Source organism: Falco naumanni, chromosome 10 (genome assembly GCF_017639655.2).
Source record: "Falco naumanni isolate bFalNau1 chromosome 10, bFalNau1.pat, whole genome shotgun sequence".
NCBI lineage: Eukaryota > Metazoa > Chordata > Aves > Falconiformes > Falconidae > Falco > Falco naumanni.
The window spans coordinates 10392342-10413355 of NC_054063.1; the positions used below are offsets into that span (position 1 = coordinate 10392342).

The window sequence follows — 21014 nt, forward strand, 5'->3', positions numbered from 1 at the left end:
AGGCTTACTTTAGGATTGAAGGGAAACTGACAGCCTGTTGACTTTTCTTTGTTTGGCTGGCAGAGTGCCGACAGCAGGGTTGGCTTCTCCCAGCCAGAGATGGAATTTAGCAGGACCAGAGGGAGCGTGCAAAAACTGGGAATGAAAGTAAAAGGTATAAATACAACCACCTGTGTCTGCACTCCTTTTTGTGATGTTTTTTTCCCCTTTTGTTGCTATGCTTTGTTCCCTGCAGATATGAAGGCTTTAGTTGTTTGGTGATAGATCTCTGCATGAAAGGTCTCTCACATGCCAAAGGTGTTTGAGTTTGTTTGTAGTAATAATGTGACTGGAAAACAGAATCAGCTGTATGCAGTATGTCTAACAGTATTTGGACGGAGTGATTTAACCCAAAAGAAAATTTGTGAAATTAGCTTTGTCACCTTAATAAATGCACTTCAAAGACTAAAAGTAGTGGCTCAACCTGTGAAACTGAAAAATGGCCAGGATCTCCGAATGTATAAACTTTAAAAAGTCAAGTGAGGTATTGTTACTTGGGTGGTATTAGTCATGCTAGAGCTTTGGTGCCTGTAATGCTCTAGGATGAGGAAGGAAAAAGAAAATGAAAACCTGACAAAAGCACAGAAGGATTTGGTGACTGGATGCTGGAGTAACTAATGGAGTACTAACACAGTGTTTGCTAGTGGGAAAAGTGGATTGACTTACAGCTTGTTCTCACGTGAAACCTTTAAATCAAGACATCCTATTGCAAGTTATATTAAAGCACAAGCAGTAGCTGTAAGCTTGAGGAAGAAATCCTAGAATGGGATAAGTACCACACATTCATGTGACATACAGCTTCTGCCTTTGAGGTAAATGAGGAAGTGTTTTGGAGGCTGGTATTTCATACTGATGCCTTTTAGAAGATGCATTTCTTAGAACTTCTTGTGAGAGGATTTTACCTTCCTGCCACTGAAAGACAACCTTGGAGATCATGAACTACAGAAAGAATATTTGCTAAATTGTGAGGATACAGGAGCTTCCCTTAGCTACAGTAAGAAAATTAAGCTTGCCCAGAGCATATCGCAGTTGTAATAATACTTACAATGAACAGTTGGGGTTTGGGGCATTTATTTGTAAGCCCCAAATTATAAGATGCATATTTAAATGCATGAAGCTTAGCTTGTTCAGTATGGATAATTGAAGGGTTAAGATATCCTTAAAACTTGTATCTAAAGCATCCATCTGCTATAAACTAGTGCTGATATTTAGGAGTCAGGTGAAATCTTGAAACAGAAAGCTGCATCTTTTAGACTGCAAGTGCACAAGGTAGGCATTCCCAGTTGTGAGTTAAAGATGCAGTGATGTGTAAATTCCCACTGTTTGTGTAAACATGAGAAGTGAATTAAGTAGCTTACCTACTTGTTATCTTGTATGCTTCTCCTGCTCTGGAAATGTCAGTCCAGGTTGTGTACAGTCCTCTTAGGGATAAATTTCTAGTTTTCTAAAAATTTTTGCTTTGAAGTTGACTCTGAAGTGCAGTACAAGGTAAGACATTTTACTTTGTTGACAGAAGCGTTGTGTACAACCTGGCATGCTTCACAGAACCATTGCCGCCTCAATTGAGAGGGTTTTTGTTGTTTTGTGGGGTTCTTGTGGTTTTTGTGGTTTTTTAAGGTCTCTGATCAAAGCATGCTGGAAATATATAAGCTACTAAAGAAGTCAACAGTACCTTTGATTAAGCTTTTACTTAAAACGTGTTAATGCTGGATAATTGATTTACCCATATGGCAGGATGGATTTCCCTCTTTCACATACACACACCCTACACCACCACCCCCCCCCCCCCCCCCCCGATCCTTTGGATGGCTTAGGATTGATGAACAAGGATTGCAGTCAGTGGTTGTGGAACAGTACATCCTTCAAAAGTTGGAGGCCGGACCTGCCTTGGAAACTCGGTTTGAGAACTTCAACTAAGTTTGTTTCAGTAATTGAGGGAGTAGACTTTCTTGTTGTTGTTTTCCACTTTAACTGTGTATGGGTCTGTCATTGCTAAGAGTAATTGATTTTGGAGTTAAATGAGTAGAATTATAGTTCTGGCCCAAAGGACTTAAAAGTTTCTGTTGTCTGTTAATTTTTAAGTCTTCCTACCCTCCCCAGTGTTGAAAATATAATACCTGGTTCCTTCCCACACATGCAAAGTGTCTTCTGAGAGACTGGAATAAATGAATATTAAATACTACATGGTAACATAGTTTTTGTGAACTTACTTTACCTGCTTTTAGCATTGGTGGACCCTATTTTTAAATGTAAAATACAATTGTTTTGTTCTGTAACTTCCACTGCACAAATTCTGGGGTGCTGTGCTCAACGAAATGTCTGTAGCGCTGTCTTTAAGTTGTTTTGAATTTTGGGGTATTTTTGTTGCTTTGTTTGGTGTTTTTTTTAATAATTAAAACACTTGTGATATTCAGCTTAGTCCTTTTCTTATGAGCAGTTCTTCTCAGAGTAACTGATTTTTATTCCATTTCAGCTGTATTCATTTCCAGTGAAATAAAACTGGATGGTTTTGATCAGCAGGACCTGTTAAAATAAGGGATCCAGAGGCACAAGGAGTGTGCTTATTGATTTCTTAGTTTAATTTGTCTAATCTTTGTAGGAGATCAGCTGTTATTTTACAGATTTTGTATTACAGCAATACTTTTTTGTAAAAGCCTCCTTAAAATATCCATCTTGACATTTGAGAGGAAATCAAAAAATGTCTTCCTAGAATACTTGTGGAGATCTCTGTGTGTCTGTAAAATGTTATAAGGCACCCAGTAAAATGTTTGCAGCACTCTGAGGCCGAATTCACTGGTTCCTGCTCAAAGCAGAGGTGCCTGAACTGGTTAATCTCATTCTGGCCACTGTGGCTGGGTATAGGAATTCCTTCGGCACCGGTACAGTTATACTCTGTCTAGTGATGTGAGGACCAGTACTTGTTGTTTCCAGGAGGCTGTAGTTTGCTTCATGTGTAGGCAATAGCCATGTTTCTTAGGTGTGCTGCAGCAATCCCTTGAAACCTGGTCTTCCAAGAAAGGCAGGTCCATTTTGTTTTCTTTGTGGAGGCAGTTTCTGGAAACCTAAGGAGTACATGTGCTGGAGGATTGATTATTGAAGCAGGGCAAGTTCCTTCGGTAACAGCAGTGTGTTAGTGCTCATTTCCAAGAGTGTGCATTGCCACCTTTTTACAAGGGCTTGGTTAGTTCCCTTGTGACGTTTCCTTTTGATGGTTGTCCAAAATGAAATATTTGAACAGGCCAACATAAGCTTACTTCAAAGAATAAAAGCTCAAAGAGTCTAATCTTGGCTGATGAGAAGCTTATACTAGATCAAGCTTTCAGTAATGGTTGCAAACTAGCAAGCTTTGTTGAAAAGACTTTTTAACTGGGATTTGCTGTATAGGTAAAGGGGTGTGAGAGGAAACAAAAATCTGTGTCTGAAGGTCAACTGATTAGTCAGGATGCTGCTGCTGATGATATATGGTCTCCAGACCCAGTGTATGTATGCTAGACTTTAGACTGTATCAGCAGGGCTATGTACCAGTCCCCTACTAGGGAGGGAAATACTTCATGCATAGCACAGACTTTCAGTCTAAATAGGTTTGATTCCTGGAAGTGGGATGGGTTGACTTTGCTTTTGTTCCAGTTTTCATTCTCTGCTGTGAAGATGGTCCGTACCTCTGTCCATGAGGCCTTGTCATGGGACTACACCAGCCTTGAAACAGACATTTTTCTGCTTCACTGAGAGAAGAACATGAGATTGGGTTTTTGGGGTGGGTTAAATGTGTTTGGCTCTCCTTCAAGAACCAACCTCTTTTCCTATCTTACCATGCTGTCTGAAGCTTCATACTTGGAGATGCAGACAATGCAAAACAGGGAGGGAATGATGGATAGACCACGTACGGGTGTGCTGCCAGTCACAGGGATCTCTACAGGCCAGAGAAAACTCTCAACAAGAACCTCATGAAGAGCCTTATGAAATTCAGCAAAGGGAAATGCCAAGTCCTGCACCTGGAGAGGAAACACCCCATGCCCCAATACAGACTAGGGGCTGACCAGCTGGAAAACAGCTTGGCAGAAAAGATGTTGGGGGTCCCTGAGCCAGCAGTGCTGCCCTTGCAGCAAAGACGACCAGCAGCCTCCTGGGTTGCATTAGGAGCAGTGTTGCCAGCAGGCTGAGGACAAAGATCCTTCCCCCTCCCTGAGCACTGGTCAGGCACTTCTGTGCTCCTGGGTCTAGTTCGGAGCTCCCCACTGCAAGAGAAAGTTATTTTAGCTACCACTTATTCTGGGTTTTGGAACAACAGAGAAGTTCTTTGTTAAAATAGCCAGAAGTAAAAGTTTTAAGTGTTTCCCCTTTGAAGCAAGGAGAGATGGGATCTGAGGCCCTGAACTGGAAGTCTTGAGTGATCTGTGAACAGGATGAAATTCAGAATATTGTCCTGTGGCTCGATTATCGCTATGACAGTCTGGAAAACTCCTGTGAAGTGATGCCAGGATATGACTTGTTCTGTCTTTTCTCAGAGATGCTAGCAATGAACAGAATTGGGTTTGCTGGCGGAGTGTGTGTGGACAGTGTATTGATCTATTGAGAAAATGCCTTTAACTTCCTGGAGCTGAAGGGTGCTCTGTGTGCATGTGGAGTTTTTCTTCTGTTTATTGGAGAATTTCCCTCCCCACCCCCCCCCATGTCAAAATGGTTCATCTTGTAGCTTTGTGGCTGGTTTCAATTCATGGGCTGCTTCCCTCCAGCCGGCTGCTTTTTCCTTAGGAAGGCTGGGGAGCACTTCTGGGATGGTCAGTCGCTTGAGCAGCCGAAGGCTGTGTCTCTGCCTTCCCCAGGGCAGGGGGATGCTTGTGCCCTGCTGCGAGGGGCTGGGTGGCCGCAGCCGCCGAGATGAGAGGTGCAGGAAGCTGTTGGGTTGCTGCTGCTCTTTGTGTGTGGTTAAGGACGGGATCAAAACACGAGCTACTGATCTTGCTAAGAGCTTGGGTCTGGAAGAGTTCCAAACCCAGATGTGGGTCGCAGGCTGCCAGAGGTTGGCGAACATGCGGATGGTGAGTGGTAAAAGGCTGACCTCAACAAGCAAACCAGGGTAAAAGCACTTCTTTGTTCCAGAGGGTGCGGTGAGATGCATCTGCATGTACGAGAGCCACAGGGCTTTCTATCTTCTGGCAGTACAGGGAGTTCTTGCAAATAGCATTACGGACTTCAAGGAACAGAGAGGTGCCATTAAAACAAAACGGCATCCATATATCAGGGAAATATGAAGCATTCTGACAGCTGCTCATTAAGTACTGAAGGAAAAGGAAAATACCACTGCTTTAGTTCTGAGATCTTCCTTTGACTCCTACAGAGAATTTCATACTGAAGATTCTGATGTAGGATCTGCTTGTTACTTCCAGCAGCCATGCCCGTGTGTGCCAGTACCCATCTTGAAATCATCACAGGGACACCAGCAGCCCTTGAGCAGAAAACTCTCACCATTACTGAGTGTGCACGCGTCCAGAGCCACACACCTACACCACCTTGTGAAGATACACAGGGAGCAAAGAGAAATAATCTTTCTGTTTCCTGCTAGTTTGTACTGTGGTAGTTAACTTTGGAGATGGAGTACTGCTGCGAAGGGAAGCAGATGATTTCCTTTTTTTAGCTGTTTTTGGTTCAGTCATTACACAGAGGGACAATGAGTGTCTTTTCAATTGCTACTTGAGGAAACCACACCACGGTTTTCCTCTGTCATTGCAAAATAGTGCTTTTACGATACGAGACGCTTGTGTGATTCATGAAGTTACGAATTGCACTTCTTTTAGAATAAATATGTATGTATCTTGCAGAGAGTTGACTCTTGCCTAGAGGTAACTGAAACTGGTGGTGCTTGTGTAAAGAGGTCTTGACTTCCAGATGGGTGCTTGGCAGACGTAGTTGACCTACTTTAGCTGTGACCTTGATTTGCTCAGAGGTGTTTATGTACTCGTGATCAGCTTTGCTGCATGATTAAGCTAGTCACATGTCATCTAACTTTTTTTTTTTTGAAGGGATGAACAGTAAGATTTGTTTTTACTGTCTCAGTAGCCTTGTTACAGGGTTTGGAGAAAGATTGGGTGCAAAGGAGGGGAATCCTGAAGGAAGGAGTCCCAAACAGGCTGTGGACAGACACTGTCATGTGATACAATGACAACATATCATTTGATTCTCATCTACAGGAGAAGTTAATCAGGAAGTAGGCTACACGGCATTTTTTTCAAGTAGGTCCTTGGGGCACTTTGGCAACAGCCTGGGCATCGTAAATGGAAGATTTGAACTTTGCTTATATAAATGGGTAACTTTTGTGTTCCTTCTCGTAGAGGACTTTTTTGAGCTGCTGAACAGCTAATAGCTGGAGGCTGAAAAAATAGTTAAATACTCAATTTTTCAGAAATTTAAGAAAGCCTTGCAAAAAAACATGTTTCTAAACTGGTCACTGTTTATTGTAGCAGGGCATGCTGATTTTTGCTCTGATCATTGGGTTGACATTTTCTTAACTTTAAACCTGATTTCAAGAGACATGAGTGATTTTTAACTCCTGTAATGCTAAAATGTAGGGCTATGATGGTTAGGATTGGGCTGAGCATTTGGGACACGGTAGAAAAAGGGCTGATATGAAATATTGACAATATTTGACAAAAAACCCAATATTGAGCATTCTTTTTATGTAATTTTGTTCTGCTTAAATGGTCAAGACACTTAAAATAGCTGCTTTGAATCTATCAAATGTAGATGCTTGGTTATAACTTAAAATAGCAGCACAGTTGAATGGATACTTGATTTGAAATGTTTTTGCTGTAAAACTGCTTTGGAGTTTTTGTGTTAATATGAACAACAAAGCAATTTTTATTTTCATTGAAGCATACTAGTGACTTATGTAGTGTTCTGCTTATTAAGCTAAAATGCTGACTGTGGCAGGCATTCTTAAAGGGAAAGGACTGTTAAACTTACAAACCCCTGTGTGGGTTTTTCCCCCCTTTTTTCTTTTTTTTTTTCAGTTGCAGCTCATCACAACTTTCCATCTGAAGTCATTGTAAGTGATCTATGAAATTATATTAAGTAGTAAAATGCAAGTTCAACAATTATGGTCACATATAGAGGTGTTCAGGAACTTCTGAAGTTAATTGTAGGTGGTTGGACCATAAATTTTAAAAATTACTTGTTTCTAGTATGTGCATTATACAGTGCTTGGGTTTTATATTGGGTTCCAAGACTGAATCATGGATGCGGAGTAATTGGGCAGCATAAAAAAAGATGCATTGTAGGTAGGTTGATGTGACAGAATTTTTATCACTGAACTCATAGGGCTTAGCCACTGGCCACATGAAGTTCAGCTGTAACTAACTTCTGCACATCAACTGAGACTGAAGATAATGGTTTTGGATCTGAACCAAGCACAAAGAAACGGTCAGTGACTGTGGTTTAATTGGTGCTTTGTAAATTAAGCTGCAGTAATTTCATAAACCACAGTAACATTATCGAGTTTATAGTTGTTGGATTATTTTGAGTAAGAGGGAGAAAGCAGCCAACTAGGAAAAGGCTGATAGAGGAAGAAACTAAGGCTTGATCTACAAGTAACTGTATTAGTGTGAATGAAAGCCTTGTAAAAAAATTGTCATTATGGATTTAATGGCAGTTTATAATTTGACTTAAATTTGTACTGATTTAGCTTTTGCCAGCGACCATTTGGTGTCAGCTGGCCTCATAACTTACTTGTACCGGTGTGTCCACACATTCGCAGGTAACCCAACTGCCTTTTAATTTTTGGAAAAGGACCATAGAGAAGTTGTCGGCTAATATGGATGGTGAGCCCTCAGCGCAATTTGGAAGCACTGCTTCTAGAACAACAATGATCCTCTGTTCAAAAGTTGGTGGTATTAAGGCACTGACTTGCCTGATCTTAAATCTAAGAGCTGTTGATCCTCTGACTCTTATTACTGTAACAAGATCAGTAATTTAGGTAACTTAAACTTTTGAAAGTTTATACATTCTGAATATTCTGGCAGAGCTGAATAAAATTATACCATTGATTTAGAGTTTTGTGAGGTTTCTGTAGCTTACAACTCCTCGCATGTCCATGTATGTGATTCACTGGAATCAGTTGTGTGTTCGTGTTGACACAATACTGGTTGATTGACTTCTGAGTGTGACAGGAGCTTGCCGATCTGTGTAATTGGGAAGTTCTGCTGTCACAGGTTGGAAAGGTTGTCGTGATGTCACAGATGCATTAACCAGAAAACAGTGTATCCAAAAGTCTTTCAAAGGGGTTTTGCACGAGGCAGGCTTAAAACTGTTTGTAAGTCTAGCATAGTAAGTTTGGCTGGAAAAGTTGTTTTGTGACAGAAGTCTGGAAGGGAAGGACATCCACCTGCAGAGCACCACTAAGTTTACAGCGTAGCTGTGAGGCATAGTTGAGGACTTGAGTTACAGTATGGGGTGTGGATTTTATTTAAAAACTTGAAGCCTGCAGAACAGAACAGTGTTTAACTGTCTTTCCTTTGAAAATACCAACTGTTGCAAGGGTAACTAAAATAGTAAGCCAAGCACAAATGTCTTACTGCTAGGGCCACCTTAATAGTGAGGCAGCAGCAAATGAAGGGATAAAGCAAATGAAGATTTGTCCTTTGCACTGTAACAGCGGTTTGACTTGTTCTGGTAACATCTGACAACAAATGTGTTAAGATCTGATCTTTGTTTGTGAGCGGAGTGATTTTGTTCAAGACCAAAGAGTGAAATGTAGGGCCAGAAGGTCGTGATGCTGAAGAGATTCCTTCTGTTCCAAAGCTTGGGCTGTTGGAGATGCACATCCCAATATCTAAGCCTTTTGGTGATGGATAAAGCTTCTGTGCTTTATGAGGAAACTAAAATTCAGTCCTTGAGTAGAAAATGACTATTTGCTGTTTTAAACTGTGCCTAAAACAATTGTGCTAAACAAACTTGTTTTGAAAGTGTTTTTTAACCTTGCTGGGTTTTTTCCCATTCAGGTTTTTGAAAGTACTTGACTAAGAGAATATGAGGCATGGAAGAGTTTTAAGGTGATCAGCTGCTTCAGGCTGAGCATCATCATCTTTCCCCAGGTGGACCTAGGCTTCCAAGACAGGCTTTCAGGTAAAAGCTCTTCTGTGTCACAGCTAATGCCATTTAGTTATGAATGACCTTTTCACAGGGTTTCTTTCAACAGTATAATTATTTGGCAGTCTAGAGGATTAAGATGTGTATGTTTTAGATGAAAAAGCTAATTAAATTAGTTTGTACCTTTAACTAGTCTTCTTTGACCATCGAGTGATTAGTTTTTTATTTGTCATCTGCTATGGGTAGGGGTGTGTTTAACCTGATTTTCTATGGAAAACTTCTGATTTCTGTTCTATGAAATTCAGTGGAATTGGAACTCTCAAAGCTTATGAACTTTGATAGTGTAATCTTCAAATGGAGAGACACACTAGAACTCGTGTTCCCACTCAGCGAAAGACAGACAGAACTTACCCTTTTGTTTACGTTAGGTATGTTCGTTGGCTGACCAGTTAACATAAGTGTAAACCTGGTTTTGATAAAGATAATGTTGACAATTCCTGAAAAACAGTTGTGTTCAGTAGCATATTTTGAGAATGGTCATGGTTTGTGTGCAAGATTCAATACACCAGTAACTGGAAAAGGAGAAATTGCCTTTTATCTGCTTTACAGCAAAAGGAAATAATAGAATTGTGATTCTGGCAGTTTTAAAGAACACTATGTTGGAGATCTGATCTTTTTGTTGTTTTTGTTATGATCAAAAATATGTATGTTTCTGCTTCTATTAATGCAATGTTTTTTGGGTTGATGGGGAGGTTTTTCAATATTTTTTTCCCCCCTAATGTTAGACAATCCAATGGCAGACCAAAGGATGGACATATCTTCTACAATTAGTGACTTTATGTCACCAGACCCTGCTGACTTGATTTCCAGTTCCCTTAGCACTTCGGGAATGGATTGTAATAGGAAACGAAAGGGAAGCTCTACCGATTATCAGTAAGTTGGATTTCTCTTAATTTAACATTGCTAAAAGAGGTTGTAACACAACAATACAGTGGGGGAGATGATAGAAATACTTCTAGCAATTTCTAAATAACCTTTTCTTGACAACCTGTTGTCAAGATTTTAATAAAGAAAAAAGCTACTATGCACTAAAAGGAAAGTTCATTACTAAATAATAAAAAGAAAGCCTTCATCGATGTGCAGCTAGAATTGAGGGCTATCAGATGGGGGGAGGCTGAGCAAAGAAACCTTTGGCTGGTAAGGGGGGGGAAAATTAATACTGTTGAAATGTATGGTGTGAAGGTTGATTATATTGACCATTTACATAGGAAAAAGTGTCAGCTGGCAGGAGGGAAGATAATAAATGCATTAAAAAGCAGAAGCAAAACTGGGAATAGTTCCTTTTCTTCACCTTTTTTTTTTTTTTGCCTTTTTAGTCACTTCCTGTCAGTGTGCTGCCAACCTTTGCTTGACAATGCTATTTTGGTCTCCCAGTTGAGTGTGGATCTGAATAGTCTCAGGTTTCAGGCAGTAGATCTGCCTTTGATTTCATCAACTGATTCAGTCTTGTATTGGTCCTCGATTAGGAATAACAGGCTGTTATTCCTGACAAAATAAAAATCCGGTTTCTTCTGAATTGGTGGTAGAATGTGGCTTTGTTCAAGAAAGCTGCTTCTCTTTAAGGGAAGCTGGCTAATAAGTGCTCAGAAGCACTATCCCAGCCACAGCTTCTCTCTCCTGAGACAGGTATTTGAAATAGAAAAAAAAAATAAATCACATCAACTCAACTTTAGATTAGTGAAGGTTGTAGTAAAGTTTACTAGATTTCCAAATGTGTAATAACCTCTGCACTAGGTACACCAAGATCAACGTACTTATTCTTAAGTCCTTGTGCAAACCTCAAGTGTATTGCAATGTTACAAAGCCTAGTAGCTGCAGGTTAACTTGGGATGTGTCCCATCGTTGTTAATACAGCTACATAGTCCATTTTTATGTAACTCGGCATGATTTTTATTGCTGTGGGCCTTTGGATCGTTGGCAGTTCTTGCAGGGAGGGGTAGAATTTGTAATGCATGCTGAGCATGACAAGAATTAGGTTCCCTGTGCGTAGGACGTATTTCTAGGAGAACTTAGACATAAAACTTTAAGTACTGTTTAAAGACTATGGACATACTGCATATGTACCCCCTCTAGTAGGCATTTAGTCTTCCTGAGAAGTATGAGTCCCTCTGGTTGAATTGACGACTACAAAATTCAGCGAACAGTCTCAATCTTGCCAACTTCCTCTTCTCTAGAAGGGATTTCTCCATCTTTATTCTTCTGGGTAGGAAGCATTGCTCAAGTCCTCTTTTTCAAAAGGCAGCTTGCTCTTGTAAGTTATAATTCTGCCCTTTAGGTTGTGCTTTTTTAAAAAATATGTATAACACTGTTTCCTTGAATACCAAGTAAAATAAGTTTACAACAGCTGTCGTCATACCACAGTTCATGTTGTGTTGCAGAGGAAACGGTGGCTAGTAAATATTCCTATTTTAAAACAGAACTTGAGGTAGACTTCCTTGATCCCTCCTTATGTACATACGTATTGATAAATGTTCAGAAATGCTACTGTTCAGCTTTTGCTGCCTGATAACAATTTTTTTTAATATAAATTGTCAGTGTCCAGCTTCATTTACCCATGAAGGCAGGGAATAAGGAAGGCAGAGCCTGGCTGTTCTAGTGTGGTTCTTTGTTCACCACGTGTACAAGCAGGCATGTGGATCAGCTGTGCTTTTAGCTCTCCACACCAGCTTCTTGTCAGTTCTTTCTCCTGCCACTTTGCCCGGAAAATTCCTGTCAACCTATCGCTGTCACTTCAGCGAAGGTTGTCCATTTGCCACTACAGGCTGTTTTAGTCAAATGCCAGAATCCAAGATTTCATGCACAGGTCTATAAACAGTTAATTTTTTTCTTGGGAGTAGTGTTTTCAGTTGAAATAATGTAAGATAAGAAAGTGAACTATCCTGAAGCGTTTATAACTTACCTTATACCTCTTCTAGAATTTTTTTTACTTTCAGGGTTTTTCTAAGGCTAAAATGAATTTTGTTACAAGCATCCCGTAGCTAAAGGTGGCATCACAAGTGGGAAACCGATGCCTCGTTTCTGTTTCCAAGTCCTGTTACAGACCTGCGTGCTCTTTCTTTGTGAGCATCAGAAGTGCGTTGAGCTATTGCCTAAGACAGTAACTCAAAATGTGCAAATTGAAAGATGAAGAAAACCTTTCGCGTTATTCAAGCTTCTTTTAAAAACCAATTGCAAAGATAATTGATATAGAAGTGCCATGAATAATATATGAAAGACTACCATGTTTATTTTTGGGAAAGCTAATGTCTCACGTTGAACAGGAATAACTGGTATGTTAATGGCTAATATGAGAAGACTTTTCCTAAGGCTTTTATAAAACAGCCTCTTAACAAAGCTCAGTGGTATTTCAGGTCACTTTACAGTCTTGAAGTGATGCCAACAATTAGCTTGCATGTAGAAATTCTGCGTAATTTTCTTTATGATATGATAAAGTCTGTATAAAGTTCAGAATTAGGACTTTAATACTGAATAAAAGAAAATGTTTATCTGTCCTGCTGGGCAGAATCAAAGACTGAGAAACATGAGATACTTCATTTTATTTTTATTTTTATTTCTGACCTTAGAGTCCTCTGAAATCCCATTTATCTAACCACAAGGGCAACATGCATAAAGCACAGATCTTTCATTTCTGAAGATGAAACAATATCTCAGTGATTTGCATAACATAATTTAGGTTAGTTGTTTTACTAGTTTTTCACATTAAGTGTAATGAACTATGCTATCTTTTCTTAAAAAGCAGAATTATTCTTTCAGAAAGCAGATGAATATGAACAAGTTTGTTTCCTCAGAATGTGTTCACTGCTATTGTCTTGTTTTCATTGTGCTTTTCTATTTCAAATAAGAATATAAATTAGCTTGAGAACTTCAGCAGAAAGTGCAAGATGTTTTTATTTTCTATATATGGTATACTTTATTTTTCTTTTTTTTTTCAGACTTGATGGCTTTCCTTTTGAGTAAGTATAAATATTTTAATAATTGATTTCACTTGAAAAAGATGCTTGGTGTTTTCCCTCCCACTTACTTAAAATTGCCAGGTAGGAATTAAACCAGAATAAGCTAGGCCTAAAGGTAGCTGTTTAAACACAGTTGTACAGATTTACGTATATCAAAACATTTTCTTCCTGTTATTTACCAGCGCTGTAGTCTTAGGCATTCAACTTTTTTTGCCAGATATGGCTGTGAAGACTTGTACTTTCCTCTCCTTATTTCTGTACCTATGGTTACAGTATTAAAATGTGAGGGGGGGGAGGGATCCTTTCTATTCTTTATGCCTCCTTTTTTTTTTTCCTTTTTTTTTTTTTGTCATGTTGAGACAAAAGCCATGTATCTACACTGGTAGTTTACGCTAATTTCAAATGTGCTTGTCATAGTCTTTCCTTCTGTCCATGCGTTTGGTCATCTTAATGTTTTGTTGGTCTAAATTATTACCATCTCCTACTCCAAAACTGGCTGGCTGCCATAAGGCAACCTAAGTGTAGAGCACACAGGCATCTGCACGAAGTAATTAGGACAAGTTATGAATTATATGCTAGGCACTTTAACTGCCTGTGGTTGACCTTTTAACTCTAGTAAACGCAAGTTAGTAGCCCTGTTTCTGATGAAGGCATGAAAAAATATCTACATTGATACGTCTTCCCCCCCATCCCAGTTAACTAAAAACATTTTTATAACAGATGATAGCTTTGAACTGCAGCATGTTTTACTGTCAAACACATCGAACTGTGAAGTTTTATTAGCTCCGAAGGAGACACAACTAATTTAAGAAAATGTTTTAATATTGCAAAACGCACACAAATTCTTTAGTCCTTCCAGGTTCTCACTTTTATATTCCTATTTTTGTGTTTATGATTTAAAGATGACAGGAATACTTTATTCTAATTTTATGATGATCTGATAAGTTTTGCTAATCCTGCTTAATTCGTGATATATTGCTTTATTCTGTTTCTGCAGGGAAGGTATGGATACAGATAAAGATGACCAACATGGAAGGTACTGTTGATGTCGCTAAAGTGTTAGTTCCACAGTACTGACATAGGATCCTGTGTGTAGAGACGTGTTTTCAGTGTCACTGTAGTCATGTGTCCCAAATTGTTTCTTTGCTGGGACAAAGGCTTAAGATTGTTGAACAAATTAAAACAGACAAACAAAAAAAACCCCAATACTTTGAGCCACGATATTATAAATAATTATCTTCTCTGAGGAAAGGTTAAATAAATGTTCAAATTAACCCCCACCCCCCACCCCACCCCCCCCCCCCCCCCCCCCCCCCGATTTTTGTGAGGATCAATAGTATGTAAGATACATTACAATAATTGGGTTTAGTGGTTTCCACACTAACTTTGCGGTACTGTTTCTCAACAGATTGGAGTATACAGACCAACAAGGCAGAATAAAAAATGCAAGGTAATACTCTAAAACAAGTATACTGAAAAGAATTATCTCTTGCCTTTTTGCCTATGTGAAATATTTACATATTTACGTATTTCTTATCCTGAGAATCAATTTTTCCAGCTTTGACCTTCTCTTACTTTTCTATATATTTGCACTGTTAACCTTTTGCCTGTATAAACTGCATAGTTTTGTGCAGATACCAATTGGTAGGTAGCTTGGGTTTAGTCACTTCGTTAATGGTGAAATTGAAGTCTCTATGTTTCTGATAATGTTATATTCTTCATCTTGTTTATTTCAAACTCAGTAGTGGGCTGTGAAACTGTTAACAGTGACTCTTTGATACAGGGAAAATATAAAACAAAACTTAAATTATTTAGTGTTCATCATTGTTTTTCCTGATGAGGAAGACTTTAGTTCAGAGGTATCTCAAATACTTCAAGTGGAAAGCTGTAGGATGAGTAGGAGGCTTACATTGCCACAGCAAAAGGTAGTTTTAAATATTTAGTACATTCATATAGTATACTGATCACAAATTCTTAATTAAATGCTTTATTCAGTGTTTACATAAATACTGGAATTTGCTTATCCGTGACCTTTCTGATTCCAGTTACGTTTCAGTGTATATTCTAAGAACAAAAGTGGTGTACAACAGTAGAAATCTCAAGACAATTTTGTACTGTTTAGTGGATTGTTTTGGAACTGAGGATTCAGTGTACTGTATGGCCCACACTGTATGTGTGTTCTGCTAAATCAGAACCATGTGCTGCAGCTTTGCCTATTGTTTGTGTTACTCATCGAAATAATGAACATAAAATGATTGAAGAATTCTGTATGTAGATGTAGTTTTCACAAGGATAAAAGGGTAACTTAATTATCAGGAGGTTATATTTGTGGGTTTTAATGCAATTTATTTTCTCATGCCTCTCCCTTTTTCCGTACCACCTTACTCTTTTAGGGAGGCTCATAGTCAAATTGAAAAAAGGCGTAGAGATAAAATGAACAGTTTTATAGATGAACTGGCATCTTTGGTACCAACGTGCAACGCGATGTCTCGAAAGCTAGATAAACTCACTGTCTTGAGAATGGCTGTCCAGCACATGAAAACACTACGTGGTAAGCTGACTGGGGGTGGGGGTGGGGTGGGTGGAGGGGGGAGGGGCAGGACTATAGGAGAGTGGCAGAATGGGATTTCCCCAAAGCCATACTTCTCTCCTTTTCTTGCCCTTTTGCCAAAAGAGTAAGTTAATACACTTTGAGAGGACTTCTTTCCTTTTCTTAGCAATGATGCAGCATATTTGGTTATAGCTTACTGGTTCATGGTGTAATATCCTGATCTGACTGGGAAAACTTGTGGGTGAGAAAAGAATAATTTGACATCCTCTGACATGATTGAGCACCGTTGCTAGATGCAATGATAGAAAGGCAGTGGAGGCTGGAGGAGGGAGGGAGCAAAGGGCTGGAGTGGCTGGATCGGCTGTAGCACCTTGGTGTTCTTGGGCAGTGCTCTTAAGCAGGCAGTGTGTAAAACCTGTTGGACAGAGAGGTTAGATTTTAGGTGTAAGTAATATTCCTACAGGACTTCTCAGGTTTTGTGTTCATACCTTTAGCTCTGTGTGAAAGGAGGGAGAGTACTTTGAAAATTCAGTTCTAGTCTCTTAACGAGTTTCTGTTGAAGAACCTAAAGGGAAGCATGCAGGTTTGGAAGATTTTGGGTTGTTGCAGATTCCTGTATGTCCTAAAGCTTCACAAAAGAGTGCATCAGTGCTTGGGCACAATCAGTGATGAAGCTTAAGCCTTCAAGAAATACGCCCCTGAGAAAAGGTAGTGATGCAGCTAATTTAAAGAGTCACGGTTCTAGTTTCTAGGAGAACTGGTGTCTTCTGATCATTTATCCTAGCGTTTTGAAAGGTTTCACTTTTTCTGCCACTTGCATTTGATCAGGTCAGTACTTCATAGCACTTCAGTGGTTCCTAATTTGACTTTCGCCTTTATGAAGAGAATAGAATGAGAAGAATTACTCTTTAGTAAGCAGCTGCCTCATTTGTTAGTAATTTTGGGCTTTTGACATTGCGAGATGATGTTCTGATGCTGTTTTTTGACTTTGGCATGGAATGAGAGAACTGATTTGTAAAGTTGCTAAGTGACTGTTTATGTGACCTTGTCACATTATAATTTATAAACAGAAGAAATAGTTTGAAGGTTTTTATTCTTTAATATCTTTTTTTAATCCACACCCCAATTCTGAGGCAGGACCATAAATTAAGGACACCATTTGCGTTAAAAAATATGTCAAGGAACACTTAGATCTCAGAAGGCATTCCATTTGCATTACTACATAACACAGTATTTGTGCTTAAGCAAAAAAGCTTCATCCTTTTTTAAGTTAATACCAACAGAGCTCATGTTAAATCAAAACCAGAAAACAACTTTCATTTTCAAGATCACCTGCAGTGAGTAACAGTGTAAGAAGGAGCCAAAGGAAAATTGCTAGTTCTAAGTATGTATTGTTAAGTTTGTGACATGGGTATTGTTTGGTGGTGTTCTGGTTTCTTTTCTTTAGGTGCTGCAAACCCATATACAGAAGCAAACTATAAGCCTGCTTTTCTATCAGATGATGAATTAAAACACCTTATTCTCAGGGTACGTTTCAGATTTTAAGAGTTATCAATGGCTGTGAATATAACTCTCCCAAAGCAAAACACCAGGTTTTTTCTGCCTTGTATCTCAGCTTGAGAATGTTCTGAATATGGAGGATAACAAAGGAATCTGCAAGCCTACTGCATAAAGTCAGTGGGTTTTAATGATGACTAGTGTCTCTTAATTTAAGCGGAAAAATTTGAGAGATCTGAGGAAACTGGTATTTTGATGGTAACCACCAGACTCTTAAATTTATTTCATGGAATTTACCAAAATCACATAAATTATTTTCTTACAGACTTCCTGCTGTGGCCTACCTTGACATGATTTTCAGCGTACAGCGATATAGCAAACACCTTTTTTTTTGAGGTCACTGATGTAACGTGACTTACGATGTTTGGCTGCTTGCTGTATACTTCTTTTATAGCATGGAGAGCCTGTATCATTTGTCAATAGTTAAGCTTTTCTTGTAGGTTGTGTAATTTCTGAAGCACTGCAGTGTCCAGATGCAGCATATGCAGAATTCAATTTCTGCAGCATTGTGACTCTAAAGCTGTAAAATTAGGGCCTAATCCTGCATGCTTTTACGTGACTGAAAAAGAGTACCATTGACATGGGAATTGCTTCCCTACAGACACATGAATAAATACCCAGGTTATATCTGGTTTCTAGCAGAGGAGCTATGGAATAAATACAGTTAAAATATTATTTTAATTTGAAGGCATTATTAAACATAATCATAATTCTATTGGACAAGACATAGATTCTTTTTCCTCATAGAAATAGTTTTACATTCTTGGCCTGATGCCCAGAAAGATGCCAAAAATGTTTGCAGATGCAAAAACGCTTCATTGTAATTTCATATCTTGCCTGTTGACTCAGTTATCTCTAAATGTTAAGACAGCTCTCCTAGTGTAAAAACACTTCACATACAGTAGAATTTCTAAAGGTTATAATGATGGAATGAGGATGTTTAACTCGGTAATTTATTTATTTTTTTTATCCCCTCCCCTAATTAGGCAGCAGATGGATTTCTTTTTGTTGTGGGTTGTGACAGAGGGAAGATACTGTTTGTTTCAGAATCTGTCTTCAAGATCCTCAACTACAGTCAGGTATTATTTTCCATTTTAAGTAGTGTTAGGCCTTAAAAGATTTGAAGGGTGTGGGGTTTTTCTATGATTATGCTTTTATATGGAGGGGTATTTATGTGAACAGCTTGTTGGGAAAGCTGAGGTTTGTTGCGAAGAAAGAGCTTTTCTCTGCCATGTCATTAGAGAAGATTTGTTTCTGTTTTCTGCTCAAACTAGGGAGGTGAAAAGGAACTAAATTTTCTTCATTGATTGATTTGTTGCATTCTGATCAGGGATTTACCCTCAGGCTTGCAAAAGCATTATCTAATTGGGATGTAAGCAAATATTGAAAAATAAGCGTGAGGTTCTTCCGGTAGCTTCACGTGAATTTTTTTGACTTTGTTGTCTTCCTGTCCGCTCTGGTTTTTCTAGCATACTTAACTGATGAAAACTGGGAAGCAATTATACCAAAGCCAGGTTTTTAATATATGCTTAACGTGAGGCTTAACTTGCAGCATATATTGTATAAATAATTTATATTTACATACTTATATACAATAAGTTGTATAAATAATCTTTTCCACTGTTTGTCATCTGCCCTCCTCAATAAATTTAAAAACTGAAGTAGCTTCAGAAGTTTACTTCAGCCAGCCTTTAGTTAGGTGTATACTACCTACTTACTCATTATCTAAATATCGAGAGAGAACATTTGCAGTTAGGACTTCTTCCTTCAAATGTGTGGCATATGAAGTGAGACTGGAGAGAAACCAGAATATTTGGTGGTGGTGGATTGAGCATGCTATTCCTGCAAAATTCGTGCTAACACTTATGAAATTACTATGTAATGTAGTAATAACTTAAATATACATAGAAAGCATGCTTTCTGTTAACTCCTGGATCTCAGATGTGTGATGTTTCTTGGTTAGGCCTATATGTAAGAAGATTGTTTATAATGATGGCTAAAATTGAGAAAATGTACTGAACAATGTATTTTCATTTTTGACTGATTATTCAATCTCTACAGAATGATTTGATTGGTCAAAGTTTATTTGATTACCTTCATCCTAAAGACATTGCCAAAGTGAAGGAGCAGCTCTCTTCTTCTGACACTGCGCCTCGAGAAAGGCTTATAGATGCAAAAAGTGAGTGAAAAACTAGCATGTGGTCAGTTGCACTGCTGCTAAATATTTGCAATGTCAAAAGTGAGTGTATGTGGGGGTGCGGTTTGGATTGCAGGACAATACCCAAAAAACAGTCTGAAACAGACACCTGAGTGTAGAAGCTGGTTGGTTTGGTGTGCACTGCAGTATAGATCTGTTAGTTTTACTGGCTTCACCTGTGAGGTGTCCTCTTTTCCAGGCAACACAAGTTTAATTTTTCCCATTAAAACATATGAAGCATTTGTTCTAAGTCATTGTTCTTAATGGTCAGGGTACACTTGGTATTAATTTGGTAATCCTTAGCTGTCAGTCAAGTTAGAGGATTCTTTTTATTTATTTATATTGTCACTTCCATCAATGACCTAACCTTTCTCTTAGCAAGGTTTTTGGCCTGATTCTTGGAATAATTTCCTACTATGTCTCTTAGCTCTGTTCTGCTCTGGTATTTTAAAGCAGTTCTGTATCTCTGCCGCTTGTGAGGCGAGTAGGTGTTTAATTCACTCTTAACAGGCATCTGCATTGCTTAAGTAGAAGGTGGTATGTTACAACTGCAGATTTCCAGGTCATTAAGTCTCATGCTTGTCAGGAGCAGAGATCTCTAGGATCTCATCTCGAAGAAGCCACCAGCTGAACTTCAGAAACTGAAGCTGGGAGAGATCATTCCAGGGCATTGAGCCTAGAGGCTCCAGCTGGATCAGCTGAAGTTTTTTCTGGCTCCTGGTTTTGTCTGGTTGTCACGCATGTATATCCAATGCTAGCTCCTTTTTTTTGCATGCCTCTGACAAAGTTAGGCAAAAATAAATACTATGAATTACAGTCTTCCCATCTGCTATGATAGACTGATTGGTAGAATTTCAAGAACTCGTATTCTTAAAGAGTACTAGTATGTATGTATTTATTTTTATGTTGGCATGAGTGACTCAGGCACAGCTTGTACTTTCACCACTGAACAGCAGTTTAGAGTGCATGTGGTACAGGACAGTCTGACCTCCTTGAGGTGACCTCACTCAATTCTAATTTTAAGGGAGGCACACTTTACACTAGAACATTGGCATCGTCGTTTTCCTCCTTGTGATAAAAGCCTACAGGGCCTTAAAAGTTTTTGTACGTGTTTTATAGCTGTTTGTTTACACATGTCCCCATGCAGAAATTATTGAAGTGGATAGCAAGCTGTGGAAAAGTTGGTATGCGATTTAAATCCTCCACCAGCTCTTGGAGCACTGTCCCCTGCAGCTCCAGCTGCATCCCTGGTGTTGCTAATACCTGTGCTCCTGATGCACGCCAGGCATCTTCCCGGAGCTGTGTTTGTACCAGTGCTCTGCTCTTGGCTCCCAGGGTTGATAGGTGTTTCGGTACTGTGTTTCTCCAGTTGCTTTCCACAGAAAAGAATCTTAAGAGTCTCCTGCAAGAATATGGTCAAGGTCAGGGCTTACCATTAGGGTATGTTCATACGCACATGTTTCTGTGAGGCTAGAGAGGCTTCTTGCACGTAACTGGAGGTCTTGGGGATTTGCGATCTCTGTGTAGGTCACTGCTGCCTTTTTTCCTCCTTCCGTCAGAACAGTGAAAAAATCTG

The 21014-nt window shown here is 39.1% G+C and overlaps 1 protein-coding gene across 4 annotated transcripts in view; it reads left to right on the plus strand.

The window, feature by feature from the left end:
* ARNTL (aryl hydrocarbon receptor nuclear translocator like) overlaps window positions 1-21014 on the plus strand; it is a 53131-nt gene that overhangs the window by 16994 nt on the left and 15123 nt on the right. For 3 of the 4 annotated variants that reach the window (XM_040607864.1, XM_040607866.1, XM_040607863.1), the window contains exons 2-10: window positions 9033-9156; window positions 9906-10053; window positions 13113-13133; window positions 14131-14169; window positions 14542-14583; window positions 15527-15684; window positions 17132-17211; window positions 18228-18320; window positions 19303-19420. In XM_040607864.1, coding sequence (XP_040463798.1) covers window positions 9914-10053; window positions 13113-13133; window positions 14131-14169; window positions 14542-14583; window positions 15527-15684; window positions 17132-17211; window positions 18228-18320; window positions 19303-19420 — 691 coding nt within the window. In that variant the 5' untranslated portion in view covers window positions 9033-9156; window positions 9906-9913. Of the gene's footprint in view, window positions 1-9032; window positions 9157-9905; window positions 10054-12743; window positions 12854-13112; window positions 13134-14130; window positions 14170-14541; window positions 14584-15526; window positions 15685-17131; window positions 17212-18227; window positions 18321-19302; window positions 19421-21014 lie in introns of those variants that run through there. The other variant, XM_040607867.1, reaches the window with a different exon arrangement.